This window comes from Ammodytes marinus (genome assembly GCF_949987685.1).
Source record: "Ammodytes marinus genome assembly, chromosome: 11".
Lineage (NCBI taxonomy): Eukaryota > Metazoa > Chordata > Actinopteri > Uranoscopiformes > Ammodytidae > Ammodytes > Ammodytes marinus.
In genome coordinates, this window is record NC_137215.1 from 9,896,700 (window position 1) to 9,921,948 (window position 25,249).

The 25,249-nt window shown below is 41.9% G+C and overlaps 1 protein-coding gene across 1 annotated transcript in view; it reads right to left on the reverse strand.

The window, feature by feature from the left end:
• Nucleotides 1-7,973: 7,973 nt before the first annotated feature.
• Nucleotides 7,974-25,249, reverse strand: part of bicc1a (BicC family RNA binding protein 1a) — a 57,354-nt gene continuing 40,078 nt past the window's right edge. The window contains exons 10-21 of the mRNA XM_080037394.1: nucleotides 21,672-21,876; nucleotides 19,377-19,538; nucleotides 18,383-18,570; nucleotides 17,887-18,028; nucleotides 15,895-16,048; nucleotides 15,306-15,465; nucleotides 15,148-15,187; nucleotides 14,492-14,646; nucleotides 13,951-14,104; nucleotides 13,356-13,522; nucleotides 12,677-12,776; nucleotides 7,974-11,130 (exon numbers count right to left, since the gene is read on the reverse strand). Coding sequence (XP_079893520.1) covers nucleotides 11,003-11,130; nucleotides 12,677-12,776; nucleotides 13,356-13,522; nucleotides 13,951-14,104; nucleotides 14,492-14,646; nucleotides 15,148-15,187; nucleotides 15,306-15,465; nucleotides 15,895-16,048; nucleotides 17,887-18,028; nucleotides 18,383-18,570; nucleotides 19,377-19,538; nucleotides 21,672-21,876 — 1,755 coding nt within the window. The 3' untranslated portion in view covers nucleotides 7,974-11,002. The remainder of the gene's footprint in view (nucleotides 11,131-12,676; nucleotides 12,777-13,355; nucleotides 13,523-13,950; nucleotides 14,105-14,491; nucleotides 14,647-15,147; nucleotides 15,188-15,305; nucleotides 15,466-15,894; nucleotides 16,049-17,886; nucleotides 18,029-18,382; nucleotides 18,571-19,376; nucleotides 19,539-21,671; nucleotides 21,877-25,249) is intronic.

The window sequence follows — 25,249 nt, forward strand, 5'->3', positions numbered from 1 at the left end:
AAGGTCGGCGTGCTAATCACTCCCTGCAAAACCAGAGACATCTGTGTCCAAGGAGAGAATGCTGTTAGCTTCAGTGTCAACAGATGAAATTATATAAAATGTACATGTATTCCTGTAGGTAAGTTATAGGTACCGTAGAATTATGCTTTTATGTTTACTATATGAGCATGACTTGCCTCTCTCCTGCTGTCTATGATGGCTTGATTGCTAAAGAGCTTTGCACTGATATCCAGATTAACACAGCATCTGTTTAAATGACTGTTTCCACAGAGTGAGCTCTTTCAAACTCTATGGGCAGTGACCAAAAACATAAACAACTACCACTACCGCCTGGTGGTTATATGCCTGCGCGAGGCATACACTTGCCGAACGGTGAAAGTACAATGGTGATAGATAATGCTTTAAAGAAGGTAAAGCTCCTAAGAAGCTACAATATGGTTCAAGGTCAATTTGTGCAAACGTTAAAAAAATCCCTCAAAGCGTTTTTGAGATATTGTGTTCACAATACGCGAGGTCACAGTGACCTTTACCTTTGACCTCTAAAATGTAGTTGATATATCACTGAGTCAAAGTGTGAGTTTGTGCCAAACGTTTGAGACAAAAATTCCTCAAAGCGTTCTCGAGATACTGCATTTATGAGGCCACAGTGCTTGACCTTTGACTTTCATAATCGAATCTGTTCATCCTCGAGTCAGAATGGACATTTTGGTAAAGTTGGAAGATAACCCCTCAAAGCGTTCATGGGATAACGCCTTTAAAAGGATGGCCGGATAGACATCCCAAACACATAATGCCTCCGGCCTTTCAGTTATCGTTGGCATGGAGACATAAAAAGTACTAGAGCCAGACTAATGGCCTCAAGTAGACTACATTTAAAAAAATTGCAGTGAGCCATCCTCTACTTCTCTTTGTCACCCTGTATCCCCCCTCCCAATCCATTCCCCGCTCCACAGGTCAAGCTTATCATGTTTGGGAGAGGAGGTAGAGTTCTGGAGGGTTCTTTCTCATTCCACCTCCACCCGTTCTTTCTTGCCATCCCTCTCTCCACCCGACCGTATTCCCTCCAGCGAGAGTCATCATGCGTTAGCGTCAGTGTTCACAGCGACCCATGTAACACACACCCAGCCAAGTTCATCCCCATCCCCCATTCTCCTACTTCACCCACATTCTTTCCTCTTCACCTCTGCCACCTTGTTTTCTCTTGTTATTTACTACTTCTACCATCTTGTCTTCCTTTTTATTTATTTTTTTCTATCACTTTTCCTAAATTCTCTCTGCCGTTACTAATGATCTCATGAAGAAGTGCTTATTACTTTGCAGTGTCAGTGTGTGTTTCTGTGTGTGTGCACTATATGCCACAGTGTGCACACAGCATTGGCTCAGAGGCCACGTGAACGCACAGTGACAGATGGAGAAACAGCAGGGAGAGAGGTGCAGCAAAAGTTGGAATAGAGAAAAGGAAAAATAGGTTTAAAAATGATAGAAGGGTAACGAAGGAAGGAGTGATCCATATCCAAATATCGTTCTCATTATATCTACGCCTTGCTTTATTGCGTATTCGTCTGTCTCTCACACTCCCACGTACACAATGTGGTCACACTACACATCATTTCTCATCGAAGAGGTATTTATTAGCCAGTATAAGGTGCACATGCCACAACATTTTATATTAGCAGGAGACAATACTGTGTGTGTGTGTGTGTCTGTGTGTCTATGTCTCTGTGTATGTGTGTCACTGTGTACCACAAACACATTTGTCTAAAGCAAGCAAATAAAGCGTGTCATTGATTTGCAGTGTGAGCTCTAGCCTGGGCTTAGCTGCACTTCGATTGATAAGGGCAACGTGTGTCTCTGGGTCTCAGAGTAAAAATCCCAGAGCTGCCACGTTCCACCCTGCTGTTGCAGCAACATCCAATAAATTATGAAATTAATCATTGGCCAACATGCAACAACAAGCCCACATCTTTGTAATCAGGAGAGACTAATTCAAAGCAGGGCTGAATGAGTTATTAGTAAAATGGAATTAATGTGTAGCGGTTGGACAATATAGGAAAAGCTTAAAAAGGAATACTTGACATTTCTGGTCAAATATGCTATTTGGGTATGTTGTTGCAGAGAGTTAGATGTAATTAGATCCAGCAGTCAGTTGATTTAATGCAAAAAGGCTAGCCTGGCTAAAGGTAGCAAAATCCACCTGTTACTGTCATTACTGTCATTGTCATATCTGTTTAACCGATCAGCTACATGGTGTAAAAAATAATAAATCCTCGTTTAAAGGGGTAATATGCTGGATGATTTCTTGAACAACATCATGGAGTTGGTAAACCCTTTTACCAACTTTTGGACAAATGAAACAAACAAGATATATAACATGTTAATTAGCGATCTTGGAAAGCTTTTAGTAAGTGGGGTTTGTGACTTTTTGGCCAGAGCCAGCAGCCAGGCTAGCTATACCCCTCTCTTTCCAGTCTTTATGCTAAACTAGGCATACGTTAACTGGCTTCTGGCTCTAGCTTCACATGTTGCATACAAACATGGGTGGTATCTATCTTCTCATCCATTTCTTCACAACCAACCATATTTCAAAAAATGTCAAACTATTCCTTTAAGAGATATCATGTACATGGAAGAATTGGAACCCTTATACCTCATGGTAACATGTGGAGTCTGGACAGATCTGTATGGATGGAACCTGGAGAGGGTTACCTGAGGATCTGAAGGATGGTCTCAAAGCTGTGACACTCTCTGACTCTAATGAAAACTGGAGGTTGGGTCGACTCATCACGTCAGTCAGTCAGTCAGTCAGTCAGTCAGTCAGTCAGTCAGTCAGTCAGTCCCACACTGAAACAACAACTGACAGCAGCCCAAAGATGTTACACTTTACATACTGACACCAACAACAAGACACAGACACTGTAGGCTAGAAATAGTCCAGTCAGCTGATTGAGCTGGAAATGGGGAAAAGAAAAGCAGACAAAAGAAGGGATATGTTAGGAAAATAAGGATTGTTGCCTTGTACTAAGCTTCTCTTTCTGCTGGACTAACATCTTCCCAACTACAAAATATGCCTGTAAGGTTGAAACCATTAAAAAAGGTCTGTCTGTTCCAAAAGAAAAAGAAAATTCACTACATAAATATTTGAAGCGAATAAAACTTTGATTGAATGAATCCAACAAAATACACAGACACACAAACAAACACACACACACACACACACACACACACACACACACACACACACACACACACACACACACACACACACAGTAGTTACTGAGGAGGAGTTGAACATATGCAACAATAAGGCATTTCCAGTGACGTGTCATTTAGCATGAGAAATAATGGGTAGGGAAAAAAAACAACAGAGATACAAACACATGGACGCAGACTCATCAGATGGCGTGAGCATATTGTCCACTGGATGAGAGCCAGGTGTGGTGAGATAGCGACCAAGTCACAGCTCCGCTCATTCACACCTTTCACACAGAGGCGAGCTGACCCACGAGAACAATATGTGATTCTGTGGACTCTGCTGGTCTTCAAGTCGGGAGGCCGCCAGGATGCAGAACAAATGGAGATTTAAAAAAAATAAAAAGCCAATTGCCTCTCTTTCCTCTGCTACTTAGCCGTCTTTCACTCTCCGTCTCTCACAATAGAACGTGAAATTAAAATTAGTCATGCTGGGCACCGAGAATGATTGCCAGCTGCGACGTAGGCCTATGCATAAAGATAAGATAAGATAAGATAAGATATACTTTATTCATCCCAGCAGGGAAATTCAGATGCTACAGCAGCCAGCATACACAGAACACAACACAGCACATATAGGCCTATCCCCACCCAAACATGAGCATACATACATAGCCAAGATGAGAAAGTGGTATGGATAGTCTCTGTGCATAAGTGCATAAGTAACTGTTACTCGTATATAACAGTACACAAATACTAGCTCTGCCAGTGCATATGATATGATAAAAAACAAAAATTATGCTAAAAGAAAAAGCAATCAAGTGTGCAATTATACATGTGCAAAAAATGCAAAATATGCAGCGCAGGCTAAAGTTTAAAAGTTCAAATGTCCTCTGTCCTTACTGAAAGGGGAGTCATTATAAAGTGCAATTGCAGTAGGTAAAAAAGTGTTTTTGTATCTATTATTTTTGCAGCTTAGCCGCCGTAGCCTCCCACTAAAAACACTCCTCTGTTTACACACAAGACTGTGTAAGGGATGCATGTTATTGTCCATAATGTTCAGCAGCTTCTGTACCATCCTTCTCCCCATCACCACCTCCAGGGGCTCCACAGCAGTCCCCAGCACAGAGCCAGCCCTCCTGATCAGCTTGTTGAGCTTTTTAGAGTCACAAGCCCTGATGCCGCTGCCCCAGGAGATGGCCGCAAAGAAAATGGCACTTGCCACAACAGACTGATAAAACATGGCCAACATTTTGTTACACACATTAAAAGACCTAAGCTTCCTCAAAAAGTAGAGTCTACTCTGGCCCTTTTTGTAGACAGCCTCTGTGTGTTGCTTCCAGTCCAGTTTATTGTTCATGTGAACCCCCAAGTATTTATAGGACTCCACCACCTGCACCTTATCCCCAAGGATAGAGATGGTGCTTAGCTCAGGACTGGCCCTCCTAAAGTCCACCACCATTTCCTTGGTCTTTGTGACATTTAAAACCAGGTTGTTCTTCCCACTCCATGCAACAAAGTTATCCACCAGCTGCCTGTATTCTGTCTCCTCTCCACCACTGATACACCCCACAACCGCAGTGTCGTCTGAGAACTTCTGTAAGTGACAAGACTCAGAGTTGTACTGGAAGTCTGAGGTGTATAGTGTGAAGAGGAAAGGAGACAGCACAGTCCCCTGCGGCGCTCCTATGTCACTGACTGCCCGCTCAGACACAGACCTCCCCAGCCTCACAAACTGTGGTCTGTCAGTCAGGTAATCCATGATCCATGATGTTGTTGTAGTGTCTACCTGCATCAGCTCCAGCTTCTCACGTAGCAGTACTGGCTGTATGGTGTTAAACGCACTTGAAAAATCAAAAAACATAATCCTTACAGTGCTACCAGACTTGTCTAGGTGAGAGTGGGCTCTGTGGAGTAGGTATATGATGGCGTCCTCAACCCCCACCTTTGGGCAGTATGCAAACTGCAGTGGGTCCAGATAGCTGGTCACCTGTGGTCTCAGGTGGACCAAGACCAGCCTCTCAAGTACCTTCATAATGTGCGATGTTAGGGCAATTGGTCTGTAGTCGTTGAGGGCAGAGGGTGAGGGTTTCTTGGGGACCGGAACAAGGCAGGATGTTTTCCACAGCACAGGCACCCTCCCCTGGCTAAGGCTGAGGTTGAAAAGATGCTGTAGAATGCCACATAGCTGATCTGCGCAGGCTTTCAGGACCCTGGGGCTGATGCCATCTGGACCTGCTGCCTTGTTCTTGCCAAGTCTCTCGAGTTGCATTTTCACCTCACCACTGGAGACAGACAGACAGGCTAGAGAAGTGTGGGGTAGGGGTGGGGCACGGTGGGGGTCCGAGCATGTTGGGGGGACAGTGGGTGCCGTCCAGGTAACTTGCTGGGAGGGGGGGGGCTGTGTGAGGGGGGAGGATATAGGGTCTGTGTGGCTGTCAGGGGCCGGGGAGGTAGCCAAAGGCGTTGTGCTGAACCTATTGAAGAACACGTTCAGCTCATTGGCCCTTTCCTGAGTACCTTCTGCCTGATTTCCTTTCACCTTGAAGCCGGTTATGGTTTTCATACCTTGCCACACATCCCTAATGTTGTTATGTTGGAGCTTGCTCTCCAGCTTCCTCCTGTATGCCTCCTTGTTCTCTCTCAGCCTCACTCTCAACTCCCTCTGTACGCTCTTCAGCAACTCACTGTCACCGTCCCTGAATGCCTTCTTCTTTTTATTTAGCAGACATTTTAAATCACTGGTGATCCAGGGTTTATTATTTGCAAAGCACCTCACCTCCCTAGTAGGTACCACATTATTAACACAGAAGGAGATGTAATCAGTTATGCAGTCTGTCATGGAGTCAATGTTATCCCCATGGGGTTCACAGAGCACATCCCAGTCTGTAGCCTCAAAACACCCCTGAAGGATCTCATTGGATTCCTGAGACCAGCTCCTGACTGTTCTTGTGGTTACCGGTTGCCGCTGAACAATGGGTGTGTAGGTTGGACTAAGCAGAACCAGGTTATGGTCTGACCTGCCAAGGGGAGGGAGGGCTGTGGACCTGTATGCATCCTGTATGTTTGCATACAGTAAATCCAGTGTTTTATTGTCTCTGGTAGGACACATGACAAATTGGTGAAAAGTTGGGAGGGTTGTGGAGAGAGAGGCATGATTAAAATCCCCAGAGATTGCAACGAAGGCATTTGGATGATGTGTGAGTATTTTAGCTGTGACTGAGTTGATGACGTCACATGCTATGTTGGCATCAGCTGACGGCGGGATGTAAACAACAATGGCGACAGCACAGGTAAATTCCCTCGGGAGATAATATGGACGCAGACTAACAGCCAACAGTTCGATGTTAGTGGTGCAGATGCGCTCCTTTACATTAATGTGAGAAGGATGACACCATCGGTTATTCACAAGCAGAGCAAGCCCCCCTCCTCTCTTCTTACCGCTCAGCCTGTGATCCCGGTCAGCCCGCACCGTCATAAAAGCCCAAAGTGAGGCCACAAGAGACTTTGATGTGCTTTGGTTTAATGGATTTCCCATGGAACTACTGTGCATGGCGCATGTGCCATTATTTCACAGGTAAAATATAAGTGCATTTGTTCCAGTGGAACAAATGCACTTATATTTTAGATTAACCATTTTCAAGAGGAAAGTATAACACAGAGATGTCATCCTAGCTCTGATCTATTTATCATAGTGGCAGCAAACATAACGGGTGTTCTTTTAATATTCTTCCTACAAATGACCAACCTCGAGCTCCTCAGCAACACATACCAGTATTTACATCTAATACAGTGTTTTAGTGTTATCATGAAGGCGTTATGTGGTCTTCACACACAAATGTCATGTGGAAAACAATAACAGAGGAGGAGGAGAAAGTGTGTGAGTCATAAGCTATCACCTGTTTCTGTTGTGTGTTCGGTGCGTTGGATAAGAGGCTCTCTCTCTATAGTGGCCATATGAACATTCATTTCCTGCCATAAATATGGGATGACTGTGGATTGGGGTTTAGAGCAGTTCCTTCGATCAGAACAGCAATATCCAGGTTTGAAAAGTGTTTGTTTGGTCAGGCCTCTGCATACAATATATAAAGGCCTATTTTTATATAGGCCTACTACTATGGTATATATATATCCAATGTTCTCTAAACATGTGATATGCGGTTGCTGAGTAACCATTATCCATGGTTTACTAGAGATGAGTCATTTTAAGAAGTGGCAACACTGCCCCCATGAGGTTTTTACTAACACTGCTTGTGTTTCTGCAACGCACAGCACAATAACAGTGCATTAAGCCAAGTGGTTGTCTGCTCATAACAGTTGATGGTCTCATTCTCCTGTTTTGCTGAGTTGCTCATATTAATATGAGACACTGCAAAAAAAAACTTCTTTGATGGTCCAGTAAACCTGGACAGATGGGCAGTCATTTAAGAGCCTCAGATTTGAGAAAGAGCTTAGAGTGAATTGATCTTCATGCATTGTATACAGTATACATTGTCTGTGCCAGAGTCTCCATTGGTGGCAGCCGATTCATTCGGTTGGATTAAGCAGATCCTGGCTCTGAGGATTAGGCACCATGTACTGTAGGCATGCATGGCACAGTGACCTCATACCCATGGGTTGGGATGTTTCTCGACCTGTTACATGTAGACTGTTTCTAATTACAATGAGTGTAGTTAATGTAGAGTGCAGTTTAATAATCTCATATTTATTTTTGATTCATTATGAACCTCCCCCATTCTATACGTTTCTGTGTGATGTGCAGAAAACCAAACTGAAAAAAGGCCGTTTGTTTGCATACATTTATTACCTTCATTATATCATTTGAATGTTTGAACAAACATTTTTTTTTACCTGCTTGACAGTTTCTCCAAAGAAAGTCCTGTTAATACCGTACTACAATACAGTTAGAAAAAACAATAGCATCAACAGATGCCACAGTGAACAGAGCTTTGGCCACATTGCAATGTTTATACAGAAGTTCTTCTCTGGAACTGTGCAGAATTGTACCTTTCTCACACATAGACAACGGTTGTATAAGATGAAAAAGTTGTACAAACGTTATGTATGACATCATTTACTTAGTGGTTTACATTTATTATAAATGTACCATTTGATTGCAGTACAAAGACTCCTTAAAATAAATCCCTTTGGGAACAAAAAGATATGATTAATGCAACAAAAATCAAAGGACATAATTGTGAAACTATTCTATCAAAAGGGCAAAGACTAGACAAGCAGGCAGTAAACGTTTTGACTTGATCAGTCCCTTCAATGATCCATAATAATTCTGCATCAACATGCATCAATATTTTTGCAAACAACATTCACATAAAGACGCAAACGCATCCAAACAAGATGAAGGATGAAACCAAATGTCTGCTAGGCAGGAACACGAGTCACAGCACTGGGAGAATCAGTGCTCAACAGTTTCAATGTAGTACCATGATGAGTGGGGGCCGACTGGCCCCGGGTTTCCTCGGGATAAAGAATCCCTTTTCTAAATTACTTTTTTCCCTTATCATCCTTTTCCTTGAGACTTCCAAAGGGAAAAATAGACAATTACCTTGTTGGTTTCGGCAACCATGTCAGAGTATTTATTTTGTTTAGTTTTCACCGTGTTGACAAATGGCTCAAATCAGATTTGAGGGAGAGATGCCAATTGGTTAAAAGTGAACATGATTAACAACAAGTCACCTTAAAGGCAATCATTGCAAATCGGATAGAGGCGACAAACGGTTTGACTTCGTGATCATACGAGAACTGCTATTACTTTGTCATGCTTGATTTTGTCGGAATCATTTTGCAGAAGCGTCCTCTACATATCTGATAGATTGTGTACATCGTACTCGCATTTAAACAAAAGATAAGAAATTATTTTCTTTTAGAATTAATTAACTGCAAATACACATTTTCCATGAAAAGAAGAGGAAAAGAAATTCACAAAAGAGGCACTTAATTGCCCTTGATATAAAATGCTCAGGACCTTGGACGATGGATCAGCTCATAGACTTAATCCTCAGATAAATCCTAAGAACATCACACGGAAAACACACACGAGTTATCCAAAGTTAATGAACTGCTGGAAAAAGGACGTTTTCCCTTTTTCAAAATACTTGACTGAACACAATACAGGAGCCCAGAACAAACACAAGCTTTGAGGCTAAATGCTGCAGCTGTGTGAACAATCCTGTAACTTCATTAAACACTGCTTATCCAGGGTTTTTGGATATTAAGATCGCTCGACCGATACTAAAAAATTCCAGATTTCTATTTGATTTCAGCCTAAATCTCACCGGCCTTCAGATGACTCCGGTTCTTGTTTGTGTCTGTTGTAGAAAAACTCATGTGACTTATTTGGCTGTGAATATACTGGTTCTTTGTGTGATGCACCTCCTCATCTGGAGAGTTAAGGGTCAGAAAATATTAGTGTTCTTAACGAAATATCTCCCTGCTGAAAAACAAAACAAAAACTAGTTACTGTATGTACATTGGCACTTTTTCCGCTACATAAGGCATGACCTTGCTCTGTTACCAAGCCCTTCCTTGTTCTAAATGGAACAGGAAAACAAATAAAAATGGCACACAGCATAGCATCTCATGTCCCATAGACATGGTGAAGTGCTTTGTGAGATATAAGGCATAATACAGAAGGGGCCACGGGGAGGCCAAACACTGACACATAACAGATGAGACAGAAAGACTATGAACTATAAACAAACACAAGGAAACCCACAGGAAGATGCCTGTTGACACAATCAGAGAGAGGCCTATAAAGCTTAGCCTAACTGCCTCATGTCTCTGCTGCTGTCTAATGGCACAGCCATGTAACCGCTCCACAGATTAAAGGCAGGGGGAGAAAAAAAAGGTAAAGGATACTAATAATCTAATTACAAAATCATAGAAACTCATTCATGAAGGTATAAAAAAAATACATATGTAAACTGATTACCGTTAAACATCCCACCCATTCCCCTAAAATGGTAATAAAAACTCAACCTAAAATCATAACACATAATGAGTACAAAATATTTGATTTTTTTTTTTCTTGTTTCGTTCCATCTAGAAATACACACAGACTGCGTTTGGACACATCACACTGACCTGTGAGGAATGTCCACCAATCTAAACGCAAAGGCCACAAGATACCTTCCTTTGGTATATGTGTTAAAGTTGATGAAGTCACCACTTTGGCATGCCTATCTACTTTGCACTTCATTTGGCGGTGCCCTTATATCACTGGTCTAAGTGCTTACATTTGGTTTGGTACAAAATGCAACTGTGCTTTAAGTTGATAAAAAAAATAATGCATAGTTATTATTTCAATCTAAGGAGTAAGGCTCTCACAGGCAAAAGTCTAGTATTTTTAAAGTGCATGTCACTGACACAACAGCATAATACAAATGCAGGTAGTATCAATGTGTAAAATGATCGTACTAATCATTCTGCCTGTTCCCGCAAACAAAAAGTGGACAGAAACACTGGACAGTACCCTTCTTCGGAACCACAACAACAACCTTCATATATTAATACTCCAGACAGACTTGATGGCTCTGTAAGGAGTGAACACTGAACCTCAGGCAACTGAGATATCCCTTTTTTTTCTAGTTGGCACTTCAGGTAAAACTATGGCTTCTTTATCATATATATATAATCATACAATTTGGCAACAAGAACATTTTGAACAGTCTTAATTCAGCTGAAGCTGAAGAGGGTAAACAACCTCTGGAACATGGGCTGTTGAGGCACAGAAAGATACTGGTGGCTTGTCTCCATCATGGACGGTTGTGTGATTGGCCTGGACGTGTGAGGGCGCCTACCATCGCCCGCTGATGCTGGCCATGTCTGCGTGAAACTGACGAGAGAGACGGCCGCTCGCTCCGCCTTCCAGGAAGGAGGACCTGATGGGTGGCTCGAATAGCTTCCTCCGGTTCTTGTTAAGTTCTGTGAAAAAAGAAAGAAAGCACCACAACACATTAGTGGGAGAAAAGGCGACGCAAACATGGGTTTTGGGAGCTGAAGTAAATCAGAATAAAGATATAAAACACAGCCACAGAGTATATTAACATTCCTCTTTGGCCTCAATTGATCACCAATGACAAGAACATTGGATTCTAATCACTACGGGGTTGCTGGGATCAACAAAAGCCCTCTTTGTGTCCATCTGGTTTTTGCGCAGCAGCTCGAACAGAAATGTTTTCATAAAAATGTCACACGCAACACTCTGGCATCTCCAGTTATTCATATGATACCCTGTGTTCTGTCACTGCCAGCATAAACCTTCAGTATGATTACTGGAGACAGGCAGCTCTGCTCTTTACAGCTCTTTTTACTGGCACGGAAGTTCAAACCTGGATTGCATTGTCTGGCTATCTTTGAATAACGAGAGGTTAAAAATACAACAAAAGGACATGGACAGACACGTGTATGTTCCCATAAGGGAGCAAGAGTCGGTCAGCACATGAACGTTGACCTGCACTCGGCCGAGAAGTTAGGCAGCAAAAAAAACCAAACAATTCTGTCCTTGGATCTCTGTCAGCTTCCGTAATAACCGGAGCGCTGGTCTTGCCATTTCCCCCTCGTTGCCCTCACTGTCAGGCCTGCTGGCTCTGGTCTGATGTTTCTGAACGTTGACAGAATATCCATGGCAGGAAACTCATGGTCCCATACATGAGCATTATCAACTCACGGAGCCTAACTCAGCTATAATAGTGTCCAAAGATATGACATCAGTAATGAAGTGTGACATCCGTAACATTCACATTAGATCCAGTGCAACAACATGGAAAGTCTACATCAGCATCGGGGGGGAAGCAGCTGGAGCAACTGGAGGAACACCAGCACAGTCATCTGAGAAGAATGTGCCTAAATCCCAGTCACTCATGCAAATAACTGCATTAGGTTGGTTTTTGTAAAGATAAATTAGTGACATTGTTCTACTGATTAGAACATTCTCTACAAGCCTGCCAATAAAACCCAGCAAAGGTGACCTCTGTTAAGCTGGCACACACTTTCTTGCCTTGTGCACAAACTGGGCTCCACTCACAGGCTCGTTTGCAGCGACAGACAAAATAGAAAACATTAGTGGAACACATGAACCCATGTGTGTGAACCGCCTTCAGCAGGAGAGAGCTGGCAGTTACCCGGCTCCAGCTGGTACGAGTGATTATAAGCACAGACCAACTTGAGACAGAGGTCGTTGTTTGTGGGAATCTCTGTCGGATATCATCCCATATGTTAATGTGTTTTTGGTCAATGTTGGGTTTCTTTCGTTGTGGATGAGTTGCAAAATACACACACACACACACACACACACACACACACACACACACACACACACACACACACACACACACACACACACACACACACACACACACACACACACACACACACACACACACACACACACACACACACACACACACACACACACACACACACACACACACACACACACACACACACACACTCTTTCTTCATTTAGTACCTGAGATGGCGAGCAGCATTTTCCTGCGAGCTCCGAAGGTGGTGATGCCCAGTTCCTTCAGGTCCTGGTCTGTTAGAGTCAGGAATGTCTGGAGGTCAATCTGGAAGTAGCAACCACTTCATTTAACACTACTATATGCACAATTCACAAACCTCTACTAATAGGAGACCTTTTACTATAAATGTCATAACCAAAGCAAGTGGCATCCTTAGTTTGTGCCATTTTAAAAATACTACTTGTGACTAAAAATACTTCAACAGAAACTTTTTATTAAATTGCACGGTAACGTCACTCACCACATTAAAGGAATTTAAAAGTTCAAGACGTCAATATACCTTCAAAACCAGAGGAAGAGTGAATATGCAATATGCGGGATAACTATGCAATATACTGCATGAATGCAGATACAATCTTAACCTTATGATTGTGGAATTAAGGGATCTAAAGTCAGAAGCATTTGTCCTCTGGGGACTACGAATGTTCGCACAAAATTAATGGCAATTCATCCAGTGGTTTGAGTCTGGACCAAAGTGGTAGCCCTGACTTACATTGCTATCTGTAGAGCCTTGCTGCTAGTCCGGCTAAAAAAAAAAATCTTACAATGGGCACTTGTGTTCAGGTCGACAGTCCCTCAATGATAACAGTAGAAGAGGTGGCTTCACATTGTACACTAGCCTACCTCCTGTTGCTGGAAGACGTCTGTGTACTTCCCCAGGCCCAGCTTGCTGAAGAGCTCAGGCAGGTCCGAGCCCTTCAGAGATGAGTTCAGGCTGCAGCCGTTGCTCCCGGTTACAGAGGAGATGCAGTCCATGTAGCTGCTGCTGCTGCTGAGGTAATGCTCTGCAGCTGGCCATCAAAGGGTTCAAGCAAAAATGAAAATAACAAAACAAACACATTATGATGAATTTTAAAGTGAGCAAAAAAAAAGCAGCAAAAATCTATGCAAACCAGAGCTATCACAGATGTAAGGTCAAACAAAGAAAATAATATTTAGCTTTATATGACAACAGTATTTTATATAGACAAGACCAGGGTCAGGGTTAGTGTTTTTAAAGCTTTTTAGACGCAAACTGAAACAAAATATGTATTTATATATATATATATATATTTTTCCCCAATTTATTTTCCTTCTGGGAAATAACACAAATACTTGCTGAGGAACCACTCTCACAAGTGGTGAACTGAGATGCCATGCTTAAAAATGGTCAGAGCTTGTTGGCCCTTGTAGTAACCGGGTGAGCAAGTACAGTACAACAAAAATATGCTTAACTGACCAGATTTGTTCTGCTTCCTCTTTGGGCTGCTGACAGCGGAGGGGAACTCTGGCAGACCGTTACCGGAGCCATTCCTGACTCTCCAGTTGTCAGAGTCGCTGCCGTCCCCGATGCCTTCCCGACTGTTCGATCGAGACAAGGACAGCGGGGAACCCTGGGAGGGAGAAGAAAGAAAAAGACCATCCAGACATTTAACGAGAGGTCCTGAATACCAGCCAAGCCAAGTTAAAAACTATGTTGTAGTTACAATATTTTTATTTTTTAAACTGTAGTAGGGTAATGCATAACTTTGTAGTAGTTACTAAATAAAAAAAAAACTTAAAAAAAATCTAAAACAAACAAAAACAAAACTATGTAGTAGGTAAGGCATAGCTATGAAGTAGTTACTACAATTGTGTGTACCTTATTGTAAAGCGTTACCTTATATGGTAAGACAAATAAAATCTTCGACAATATACACAGTGACAGTAAATGGCAAAAAGGGAACTTATTCATTAAAAACTGAGGAGAATAGTGAACACTGAGGCCTGGTAGGTCTTACCTCGTAGGTGGTGCTCATGCTGGGCTTGTATGGCACGTGATTGGCTCTCCGCAGCTCCTTGATAGTCTCGGCTGGCATGGACTTTGAAAAGCCCAGACCACTCCAGGTGTTGGTAGGGGTCCGCACCTCAGTCACCACAGGCTTCTTCAACATGGCTGTGTGAATACAGATGCACATACACCCATACAGATATAATTCCAAAATACATTTCAATGTTAACAGCTACAAACTACTGTAAATGACCATTTATTTTGATCCATTTAAGTGTTGTCTGTGTTACTGTTAAATAGTTTTATTCAAATAAATATATATTTTTAGGTTGCATACACATTTCTGCTTTATTCACACAGTTGGTATGTGAAAGCCTAGGAATATCAACTTATTATTATCAAGGTATTTATAAAGTTAAGGGTTTTAACACTTGGACTCATTTAGCACTGCAGTTTAAATGTTGTGAATGGCATATATTGGTATTTACTAAAACGTTGATTCATAAGGATGAAAAACTGCAAATTTTTTCAGGGCAAATATAATTGTTTTGGAGATCTCATGGGCAGCTGTGACCTTTAGGTTTTTGGAGCAGTCTGAATTCACACAGTGCTACAGCCAGGCACGACTAATGACATTCTAGTGTTTTGACACAAATGTCAACTTACCTTTGGTTGCCAACAGCTTCTTCTGTTCGTAGTCAAATGCCTGAAAGGACAGCGGACAGTTTTATTTTGTTTATTGCTTAAAATTCCCCAATACAGTGAGTTGTGTGAGTTTAATATAAGGTGTGTGTGTGTGTGTGTGTGTGTGTGTGTGTTTGTACCTCCATGTTGGGGAATGAGGTCTGCGGCCCCAATCTAATTCTCTCTCTCTCGTTCTGCTGTGCTGCTCTCTCAGCCGCCCGCTCGCTGCCCGGTGCCCTCTTATCCGCCAAGGGACTGTCTGACGAGCTGGAGTCAGCGTCAGACAGGAGACAGTCAGAACTGTTGAGATAATACAAAAATATGGTCAGGTTTGACTGCATACACGTTTTAAATGATTAATAAAACAGTTGGTTATTTTAATAAGCATGCTGCTGCACAGGATACACAAGTGTGTGTAACCTACTGCATATGGCAGCCATTACTTAAACTCCTTGATCTCCACATGGGATAAATTAACCTTCTCAATTTGAGTGTCATTCATCGTATTTGGTCCATTTTCTAAAAATAATATCTGTATGCTTTTGCATAGATTCCTCTGAATGCTACTATGTAATGCAATGAATGCAATCCCAGTAAGTCTGCGATAGCCTTGTCCATGTGTGAGGGAATTAACAGAGGGCTGCCAAACTGTAACAGCATGAGCCGTAAATGATCTCAGAAGGAATGCTTAAATAGTAACATGACGAACAGTAAGTGATCTGTACATACTGTAGATGGGAGTTCTTGGTGCCCTGCAGCAGCTCCACAGCCTGTCGCTTCCCTGATGATGTCTTACACGAGGCCAGCATCTGTTTCAACTCGCTCCCATTGGCTGAGTGAGAGGGGCTTCTAGGCATGCCCACTTCCACAAAGGTGTCAGAGCCTAGAAGGAAATAAAAGACAGATTTTCATTATCGTTTGTGTTTTCTTTCTATTCAAATTGGTCCAATTTTTAAACACTTCAACAACATAGGAAAGTCGTCTTCTGCTAAAAATAAAAATAAAAATACACACACAATGTTGCAACAACCATAGCCGAAATAAAGTTCCCTGTTTTATCCAATCTTTCAATTTCTGCCATGCACCGTTTGCTCTCAGCAGCAGTTCTCAGTTGAATTCTGGATTAATTAAAAACACAGCAGCTGTAATTACAGTGGTTTTTCCCCTGCTGCTGCTCCACTTTGAGCCTGACAGGAACCTGCTCTGTGTAACAGGATGTGTGTGTGTGTGTGTGTGTGTGTGTGTGTTAGCGAGTGCGTGCATGTGTATAATCAAGAATGTGGATTTTGCATGGTTTTCTGTACTGTGTAAAATAATATGATGTCAGTCAATGAAAATGATGCTCTCTGGGGTTTAATGTTAAAACAATCCCCCTTGCACTCCCCCCCAATTCCATGGCTCATAGTGGAGCGGGACAGGGCGAGCCAGTCCAAACACACAGGAGGAGGTGAGGGAGGGAGAGGAAACCTGACTGGGATGCACCACATCAGCTCAGGAAAACGAGACGCGTGAGAGTGCAAGTTTGAGGGGGAAAACCGCGAGCGTAAGACACAGAGGAAATGAGGGCCTTTTTCTGAACTGCTAGGAGACCAGCACTTAATCTGTCTCCGCTCCAACACAGTAAACGCAGTCAGAGGGAGTATGAGGTTAGGAGGACACTATAAAAGAAAATCGAAATTAGTTCATTCAAGGCATTTTTCCTCAAAGTGGTTTTAGGGGTTGCATAAATCTTAAGTGCAAAAACCTTAAATTGGACATTTATGTTAAGTCTGCAAGGACAAGGTCAAGCAGCGTCGAAAATGTTACCAGCTCAAAAATGTTGGCTATCTTTGGTTACAAGTACACATCAATCACAAGATTTTAAGTGTGCCTTTAACATAACCAACTCACGTTTACAACTCACTTCCTGAGCAAGGAATATGGTTAGAAATAAAGGAATTCAATTGGAATTAGTAATGAATTTAAACATTGTTAAATATTTCGGTGGTGGCCAGGTTGGATATTCAATGCAGATCATAGGCTTTTGGGTTCTCAACTAATCATTTGAACAGGCCAGGCTTTATAGTTTGGATGGGCGGTGATTAACAATATAGTAGGACAAGCCGATGCCTTCACTAGCCTCCGCATTGTCTCTATAATTGGGATGAGAGGATGCAAGATATTATCAAGAATTGCCTCAAGGGGGCATAGCATCTCTCTAGTAATTTACTAAATCCTAAACCTGTCAACATAGCTTGCCAATGCCAACACAAAAAAAGGTAAATATTTCTTAGATTGTTTTAAACTAAAAAGATGTCCGTCCTATCTGTGATGCAGATAAACATTTTTAACAGAAAAGTAAAGTTATTCCAGAATGTTTTAGAGCCATTTAAAGACTTAAAGGACTATTTCATGATAATCAGGATTATATTGTTACTTGCAGTGAAATTCATATCGTCCCATGCCTAGCATATACTGCCAGGATGTCTGCAAATAATGACATGTGTTACATGTGTTTTTCAATGCGTAAAACATGCACTGCAATACATTTCAGGCTGCACATGGGCCTTTGCAAGATGGGCAGAGGACTTTATATCATTTGAACTCAAGTGGCTATCAATCAGATAAAATGATTTGCGCTTTAAGCACAGACACTGATAAACAACCAAATAAAGTGGTGAAAAGGGCATGTTGCATAGTGCATAGCTTGTCAGACAGATTGACTTTCTTCCTGAGGAATACCTTCATCTTGGCTGGACTTGCTGGAGCGCGGTTCTGATGGATTATGTCCACTGGCCTCCTGGACAGAGTCACACGGGGCTGGACTCAAAACTGTTTCGGCGAGTGACGCAGTTGCCATCCTTCCATAGACTGAGCCAGGATGCTATTCATGAAACACACACACACACCAAAATATTTACAAAACCAATTAAATTTACTACACATCAAAAGTCAAAGTGAACTCAACTTAAAAGGTGCTATGAGGAACTTTAAAATATTCTGAAACAGTTTCATGTTTACTCTGATGATCATAAATGACATGTAAGAGCAAACAAGACCACCTGTGCAAAAAATGCAGTTTTTCTTATGGCCTTTGCAATGGGTACGCTCACCCAGAAACAACAGCTGGAGTAGTAAAAACACTACCGCTTTTGTCCAAAGGGGGTGCAAGAAAGAACAAAAAACGAAAGTTTCTCGGAGCACCTTTAAAGTCATGCAGCATATGAAAGGGGCCAACCTTGACATGTCCATTAAGAGTGCAGGGGCCCTTGCCGCAGTCAGGGACCCCGTTGGCCTGCTTGTCTATGGGGGCCAGGCCGGGCGGCGGGGACGGTGTGTTCTGTGTGTAACTCTGCACACCAGACAACAGGATACTACTCAGTGTGGCCTGGGTGGCAGGGTGCAGCATCAGCTGGGATGAGAAGGCTGAAAAGACAAGCGGTGAAGTGGCTAGCATTAATAATTTTCTTTATGAACTTTTCATAGTTCATAAGGGATATGTGTACAATCGAGTTTCAAATAACGGAAAAAATACCATTAAGGAGTCCATTACTTCCATCTTAAAGTAAGATGTTATCAAATATATAAGAGTACCTCACTGATCTAGCACTCCACTCCTAAAAATGACAAACTCACACTTGAAAGTTAAAACTTAATATTGTTGCAGCAGAACCAAAGATATATATTTTTTTAAATTCCAGGCATTCTTCTTCTTTGTCAAAACCTGGCGTCTACAATAATGCAACTCAACCCCGGGCAGTTCGGTCGGAACAGAAATTTGGAGCAGACTTCAGAGATCTTCAGTGACATCACTTGGGGCAATTCATCAGATGTCACACAGCTTCCCTAGGGAGCCACTAAAGGCTTATGCAACTCCCCCCCACACACATATACAGCTGCTCTCCTAAAAACCTGCACATTCATGGGTAGAATCAAAGTTCCCCTTTAACTTGAGCTTTGTTGTTTAAAGTTAAATGACAAAAAGGCAATTTTTTTTAAAGAGCTTAAGGAGAACAACATGCCAGTGCAATAGCAAAACCCAGAGAAGAAACATAAAATCAGACAAACAGTTTTATTGATCTGTTTGTGTGATTTCATGAGTCATGCTGTTTGGTGATTTATGTTGTTTGAGCCACAAAGTGAAGGCAAGTTTCTGTCACTATGTGATAGACAATAACGTTTTTTGAATTTAATTGAAAAAAGGTTGCCAGGACACTGGCTTATAAACCAACCTTGGGTGCTGGTGAGTGAACTGGGCCAAAGAGAGGGCGGGGGTGTAGGGGTGCTGGGGCTGGGGGGCTGCAGGGGGCTCATGGAGGAGTTTAAGCTGTTGAGGACGGCATTTGGAGCAGAAGAGTTGCTGAGAGAGTGGGCCGCCGTCGCACCCAGGAAACCTGCGGGAAAGAATGAGAAAAAAGAATGAGAGGAAGAAAGAACAGGAGATGGATATATCTGCGGTGGTCCTGTCAAAGCACGGAGCCACGTTTTTAAACTAATCACACGTTACACTAAACGGCTCTCAGAAAATAATCTCGGTCCTTCAGCTATTTAACTGGAATTCCATCAGTCTGTCTTCAACCAGAAAAGAAAATGAGGAGGATTTTTTCTTACATTTCGACAAGGTCACGGATGCAACAGTATATATTCTAGTGCGTCCTCGTACCCAAGTGAAAGCATGTTATTGAGAGCGCAAACAAATGCGGTGCTTGGTGTCTTAACCCAAACACAGCGTATGAAAACAGAATGGAGCAGGTCTGTGGGTTTAACAAGGGGCTAGTTTGGCTCCAGGAATAAGGCCAGGGATTCTTCTGGCACACTGGGCTGTAATCTGAGCAAGAGAAGCATGTAGCAATTACTAAAAGGCCAGGATGTGGTCGTCCACGGCTTCACCCCCGGGCCCCTGGGTTTAAACGACACAGCAAGAAAAGCCTTTCTACTGTACCGGGAGTTCATGGCACATTGTTGTTTTTTTATTTTTTTTGTGAACGATTTTTTTAAATGTATAGTTATCCATCTACTTTGGTTTGGGAGGAATGGACGTAAAACAAAGGCTATTTGAAAGAATTTGAGGCATAATTTGCAAAATGAAAATCCAAAACAATTATAATTCCATCAATTTATTAACACTAATCCTCCAGACCTAGTTATTTAGGGGACATTATTTAACTATGATCATATTCCTCCTCTTTCAAACATGAAAAGTAAATACCTACATAATATATCTAATTGTGGATTTGCCATGGTTAGTTTTTGATAACGCAGATATGAAAAAAAAAACAACAACCTGCATTTATGCCCAACATATAGTAGATAACGCATGATGGATCCATTGCCGTCACACGATTACAGCCATGAGCAATTTCCTGTCAGCTTTGTCCCACCATCTGCTATTCCTTCCGGCATTGATGCATTACTTAGGTCCTCGCATCCATACCTTTATTAAAGTCTGAACCCAAAAGACTACATCATATAAAAGCAAAAAGCCAATAACAGGGGGCTAAATATTGATCCTATAATACAACTCTCATGACTATCGATCAAAAATGTCACCCTTGGACAGAAAAAAATACCCTGATATCAGGTTCGAGCAGAACTCTGTGCCTTCGAGTTGAGGTCAACGCCGCAGGAAAAAAATAAAAATAAAACTCCTACGCGATTATAACCATTCATCATACCATGGTTCAGAAGCTCGCCATTTGTTGAAAGCAGCGCATCTACATTTGTATTGAGGTGATTTTCTGATGGTTGGCTGGCAAAGATTTGCACTTTCGAGGACAGCGCTGCAGACAAACATCCCCCCTCCTGTAAATCACATATAGGCTGTGATTTATGGGGACGTTGAGTGGATTTATGTATCAGATTTTACTGATCGCTTGCACTCTAGCGATCCAGTTAAAGAGGTGATAACAGGCTCCTTTTAGAGATCTGGCACAGAGATATCGTCAATGGATGTGTTGCCAGGAGTGTCTACTTTAGTGTTCAGTGAGCGGCTGGTACAGAAGACAATGACATTGATAGATGAGGACATTAGCTCCTCTGACAAAAAGATATTTCATCCCTTGATGCATTTTGCACAAAGAAAGAAAAAGGCCCACTTCTTATCTTTCTTGACAAAATTGAAATTTCCCATCAAGGTGGAGTGAGCGATTCTAGAGAATGCTTGTTGTCAATATTACTTTTTGTTAAAATCAGTGAATATCTCCCCATGATCGGCTTCCTGTACGTACTGTGTGTGCATTGAAAAAAATAAAAAACAGTGTTAAATACCCAGCCTAGGCTCTGTAAATTTGCATGTTGCAAGCTACATTGGGCCCCTTTGTTTACATACATTTTGTTTGCATACCAGTTTACAGAGCCTGTGCATAAACATCCAATTTTTTATCAACACACACACACACACACACACACACAGCGGATCGTAATGAGATATTCACTGATTTTGACATCAAGCCAGAATCACTGACTCAAACTTTTAAGCTGACACTAGTAGCACTTTAAAAAGAGAAAAGGAAAAGTTGTGTGGTTACCCAGATTGCTGAGCCCCAGGCCAGCTGAGGCCAGGATGTCCAGGCCGACGGGGCAGATAAGAGAGGGCCCGTTGGTGGAGGGACTCAACGCCACAGAGACAGGCAGTGAGCAGGACGACACGCCGTTACTCTCCAAACCCAACAAGAACTTCCGGGCCTCGTACATGTTGACCGCATTCCTCTCCACGCTCTTCACTATCACGGACTGAGAGATTGGAGGGAGAGAGGTCAGATGAAAAAATGGAAATTGGAAAGAGGGCAAAAGGAGTGAGACAAAATGTTATCTGTACTGTTTTCATTATTTTTTTTAGTAATCATTTTTAACTTCCACATTCTTGTCCCTGATCGTGTATTGTATATAAATTAGAAACTGAATGTGGTCTATGAGAATTGTATGTGACTGTGTTGATTGTGCTTATTTTATCATAGTGCCGCTTTCTTGGCCAGGTCATTATTGGAAAAAAATGATTTTAATCGCAATGAATTGTACCTAGTTGAATAAAGTATATATAAAAATTAAAATGGGGCAAGAAAGAGATGAGAGGAGGCAGAGGAGGAAAAGGCAGGATGGAGAGAGGGATAGATAGAGTTGGGAATGTTGGCACCAGAGATAGGGAGTGAACGGGAGGACGAGGGGGAGACAAACATGAAGGGGAGGAAGGAAGAGGGAATTAAGGGCAGATTAGACGGATCAACATTGGAGCAGTGTGGGAGAGAGAAGGAGGACATGAGAGCAAAGTTTGAGAGAAAGCGGTTTCTTAAATCGATTGCTTAACGTACCGCAGCTCTCCAAAAGAATACGAGGTAACACTGGTTACTCAATGACTCTTCTACTATGAGAAACTTAATCAACAATAAATAATCATAAAACAGGACAACTTTTTTTTTTTTAAATCAGTGAGAGAAATTACTTTTAAATTTTTTCCACAGCACCGGAAACCCTGCCCTTCATAAGCATCACATAAAAAATTAACGTGAGCACAAATCATTTTCTGGATCTTTGTGCGGTGTGCCAGAGGTAAGCTTTTGAAAAATGTATTTCAATGATGATCAGTCTCTCTGACACACACACACTGACACACACACACACACACACACACACACACACACACACACACACACAATGGGTCTGCCAAAGTGCCGGGAGCACAGAGGCTGCGGCATGCATGCATTTGGACGGGCCTTTTGGATTACTGCCGTCACCTCGTTAAAATGTTAAAGTGAAGGGGTTCTTAAGTGGATCTGGGCTGGGCCAGTGCTTACACTGGAACCTCCATAAAAGTCCCCCTCGAGACTGTCTGGTTTGGGCACTGAGCCCTGGGTGGGATGCGGGCACCTCCAATAGACAGTGAGGAGTGGGCCAAGTGGTGAAATACGATTAGGGATATTATGTGTTGTTGAAAAGAAGACCATGAATACCATTAGAGGTTGGGTTTGAATATAACGGTTACCGTAAGAGGTTGCAAATCACAGAAGAATAGGATAATCACCAGCATATTTCACTAATAAAGGGCCTGTTTATTAGAAGGCAAATGAGCGTACCTCCAAATTGAATGTGTAATTTACTGAGAACCCATGCAAACCACAACAATTGTTTTTTCAGTTGGAATAGCTGAGGCATAATAAAAAGAATGGGTGTTCCTGTCCATCAGGTGAAACATGCATGTTGCCACTGCGGCAGAAGTCGATTTGCCAAAACTCCCCTCAGTGTCGGTGTGGCCTGATTGACCTCAGTACAAGCTGTCCTGTCTCCCTATACAAACTCAAATATTGATGTTATGTGACATGGCAATCTATCATTTATTTCAATTTTATGCTGAGACATTTGACGGAGAGTACTTCTCACATGGAACAGTGGCTTTTTTGTTTCATGGTCGCCTTCACCCCCCCTCAGTCTGACACAGCATTTGAACAAATCAGTAGCTATGTTTTTCTTTGGGGTTAAAAGTCCTTGGGTGTTTCCTTCTAAATGTTAAGGTCCACTGGAGTTCTAGGTTTATTTGGCAGGGCTGAGTTATTTCATTAATATTGTTCATTTTTATTTGATTTAAGGGAAAAATGTTTTAGGGGAGACCGGGGTAAGTAGGCACACTTTTTACTCTAGTGAGAATTGCTCATCACCTAAACATCTTTCAATAGTCATTCCTACATTAAATTGAAGCTTAAGGTGTTGGCTTGAAAAGTGAACCCCTCATTTTTTCTAAATTATTGTAATAAAGAAGAAATTTACCATCAAAGACACTAACACATTGTGACAACCAACCCCATCAAGGGGTCGGTTGTCACACACTATGGGGTTGTTTGTTACAATGTTATCTTTATGGGAAAAAATCTTAAAAATAAGGCAAGAAAGCAGAATTTGAAAGTTTAATTTCATTGTCAAGTTGAAAAGGCCTACATAACTTTATGCATCTTAACACAAAAGGAATTAACAAAAAGGAAATCCATATTAAGACCAACCTACTGTATGTAACAACATACAATAATAGCCTACTCAACTGGGATACACACATTCACTATCTGAGTTACAGTGATGGCAAATGTAGGGTCTGCTCACTCTAACTAAGCAGAGATTGTGTGCCCACTGGTTGCACATACAACACTTCTCCCTTACCTCCCCTAAACGGGTGCTGGAGAACGTTTCCATACAAACCAAACACAAACTATCCTCTTCATCTGATGAAGATTCTCTTCTGTTTCTTCTTACCCAGCTGGGGTGGAGTGCACTGGGGTGCAGTAGCCTTGGCAACTGGTCTAGTTTGGGATGCACTGGGTCGTTTCGATTGTGTTGCCCTTTTTCTCTTTTGCATGCTAGCTGCCTTTCCTGCTCAATTATCTCCTTCTCTGGGGTGTCAGTGAGGATACAGCTTAACATTTTCTTTTGTTATTGGATTCCTTTCCTGGCTGCACCCTTTGGATAACATGTGACAACCAACCCCCCAAAAATTGTGACGACCAACGGAATTTATTGCTAGCATCAAGGCCAACAACCATCTGACAACTAATTAACTTGCTAAAAACAATCTAAACTATAGCTTACCCTTCACACTTTTTTAGGGTAACAAGTGTTTTGTTATAAACCCATTGTGTAAAAGCCTAGAAGAAAAATACTGAGGAGCTAAATATTTTCAATTTGACATGAAAAACACTAACAGTCCTCTCACCTCAAATGCAGCAGTCTAACTCCAAGGAAGACTATGTAGGTGACCTCTGATCCCAGTTGGGGATATTTACATACTAAAATTTAACAGACAGCGCCTTCTGGTTCCGAGATATAACGATTGTGACAACCTACCCGTGTGACAAATTACCCCGTTCTCCCCTACATACAGGCCAGAGCATGATAATCAGTATGGTTTAGGTTAATATGTAGCAGGTATGTAGTAACAAAGTACTGTGTCACTGCTAGTGTTTTTGCAGTTTCCATGTATTTTAATGTGACTTTTGTACAATTTAGAAGCAATCTAGTAATGTGCATGGGAAACTATAACTTAGTAAATACATACATGCTTTGTTATACTTTAGGCTGATGATAAAGCTGGATGAAAAGTCAATGATATTACAATAAATTTTCTCTC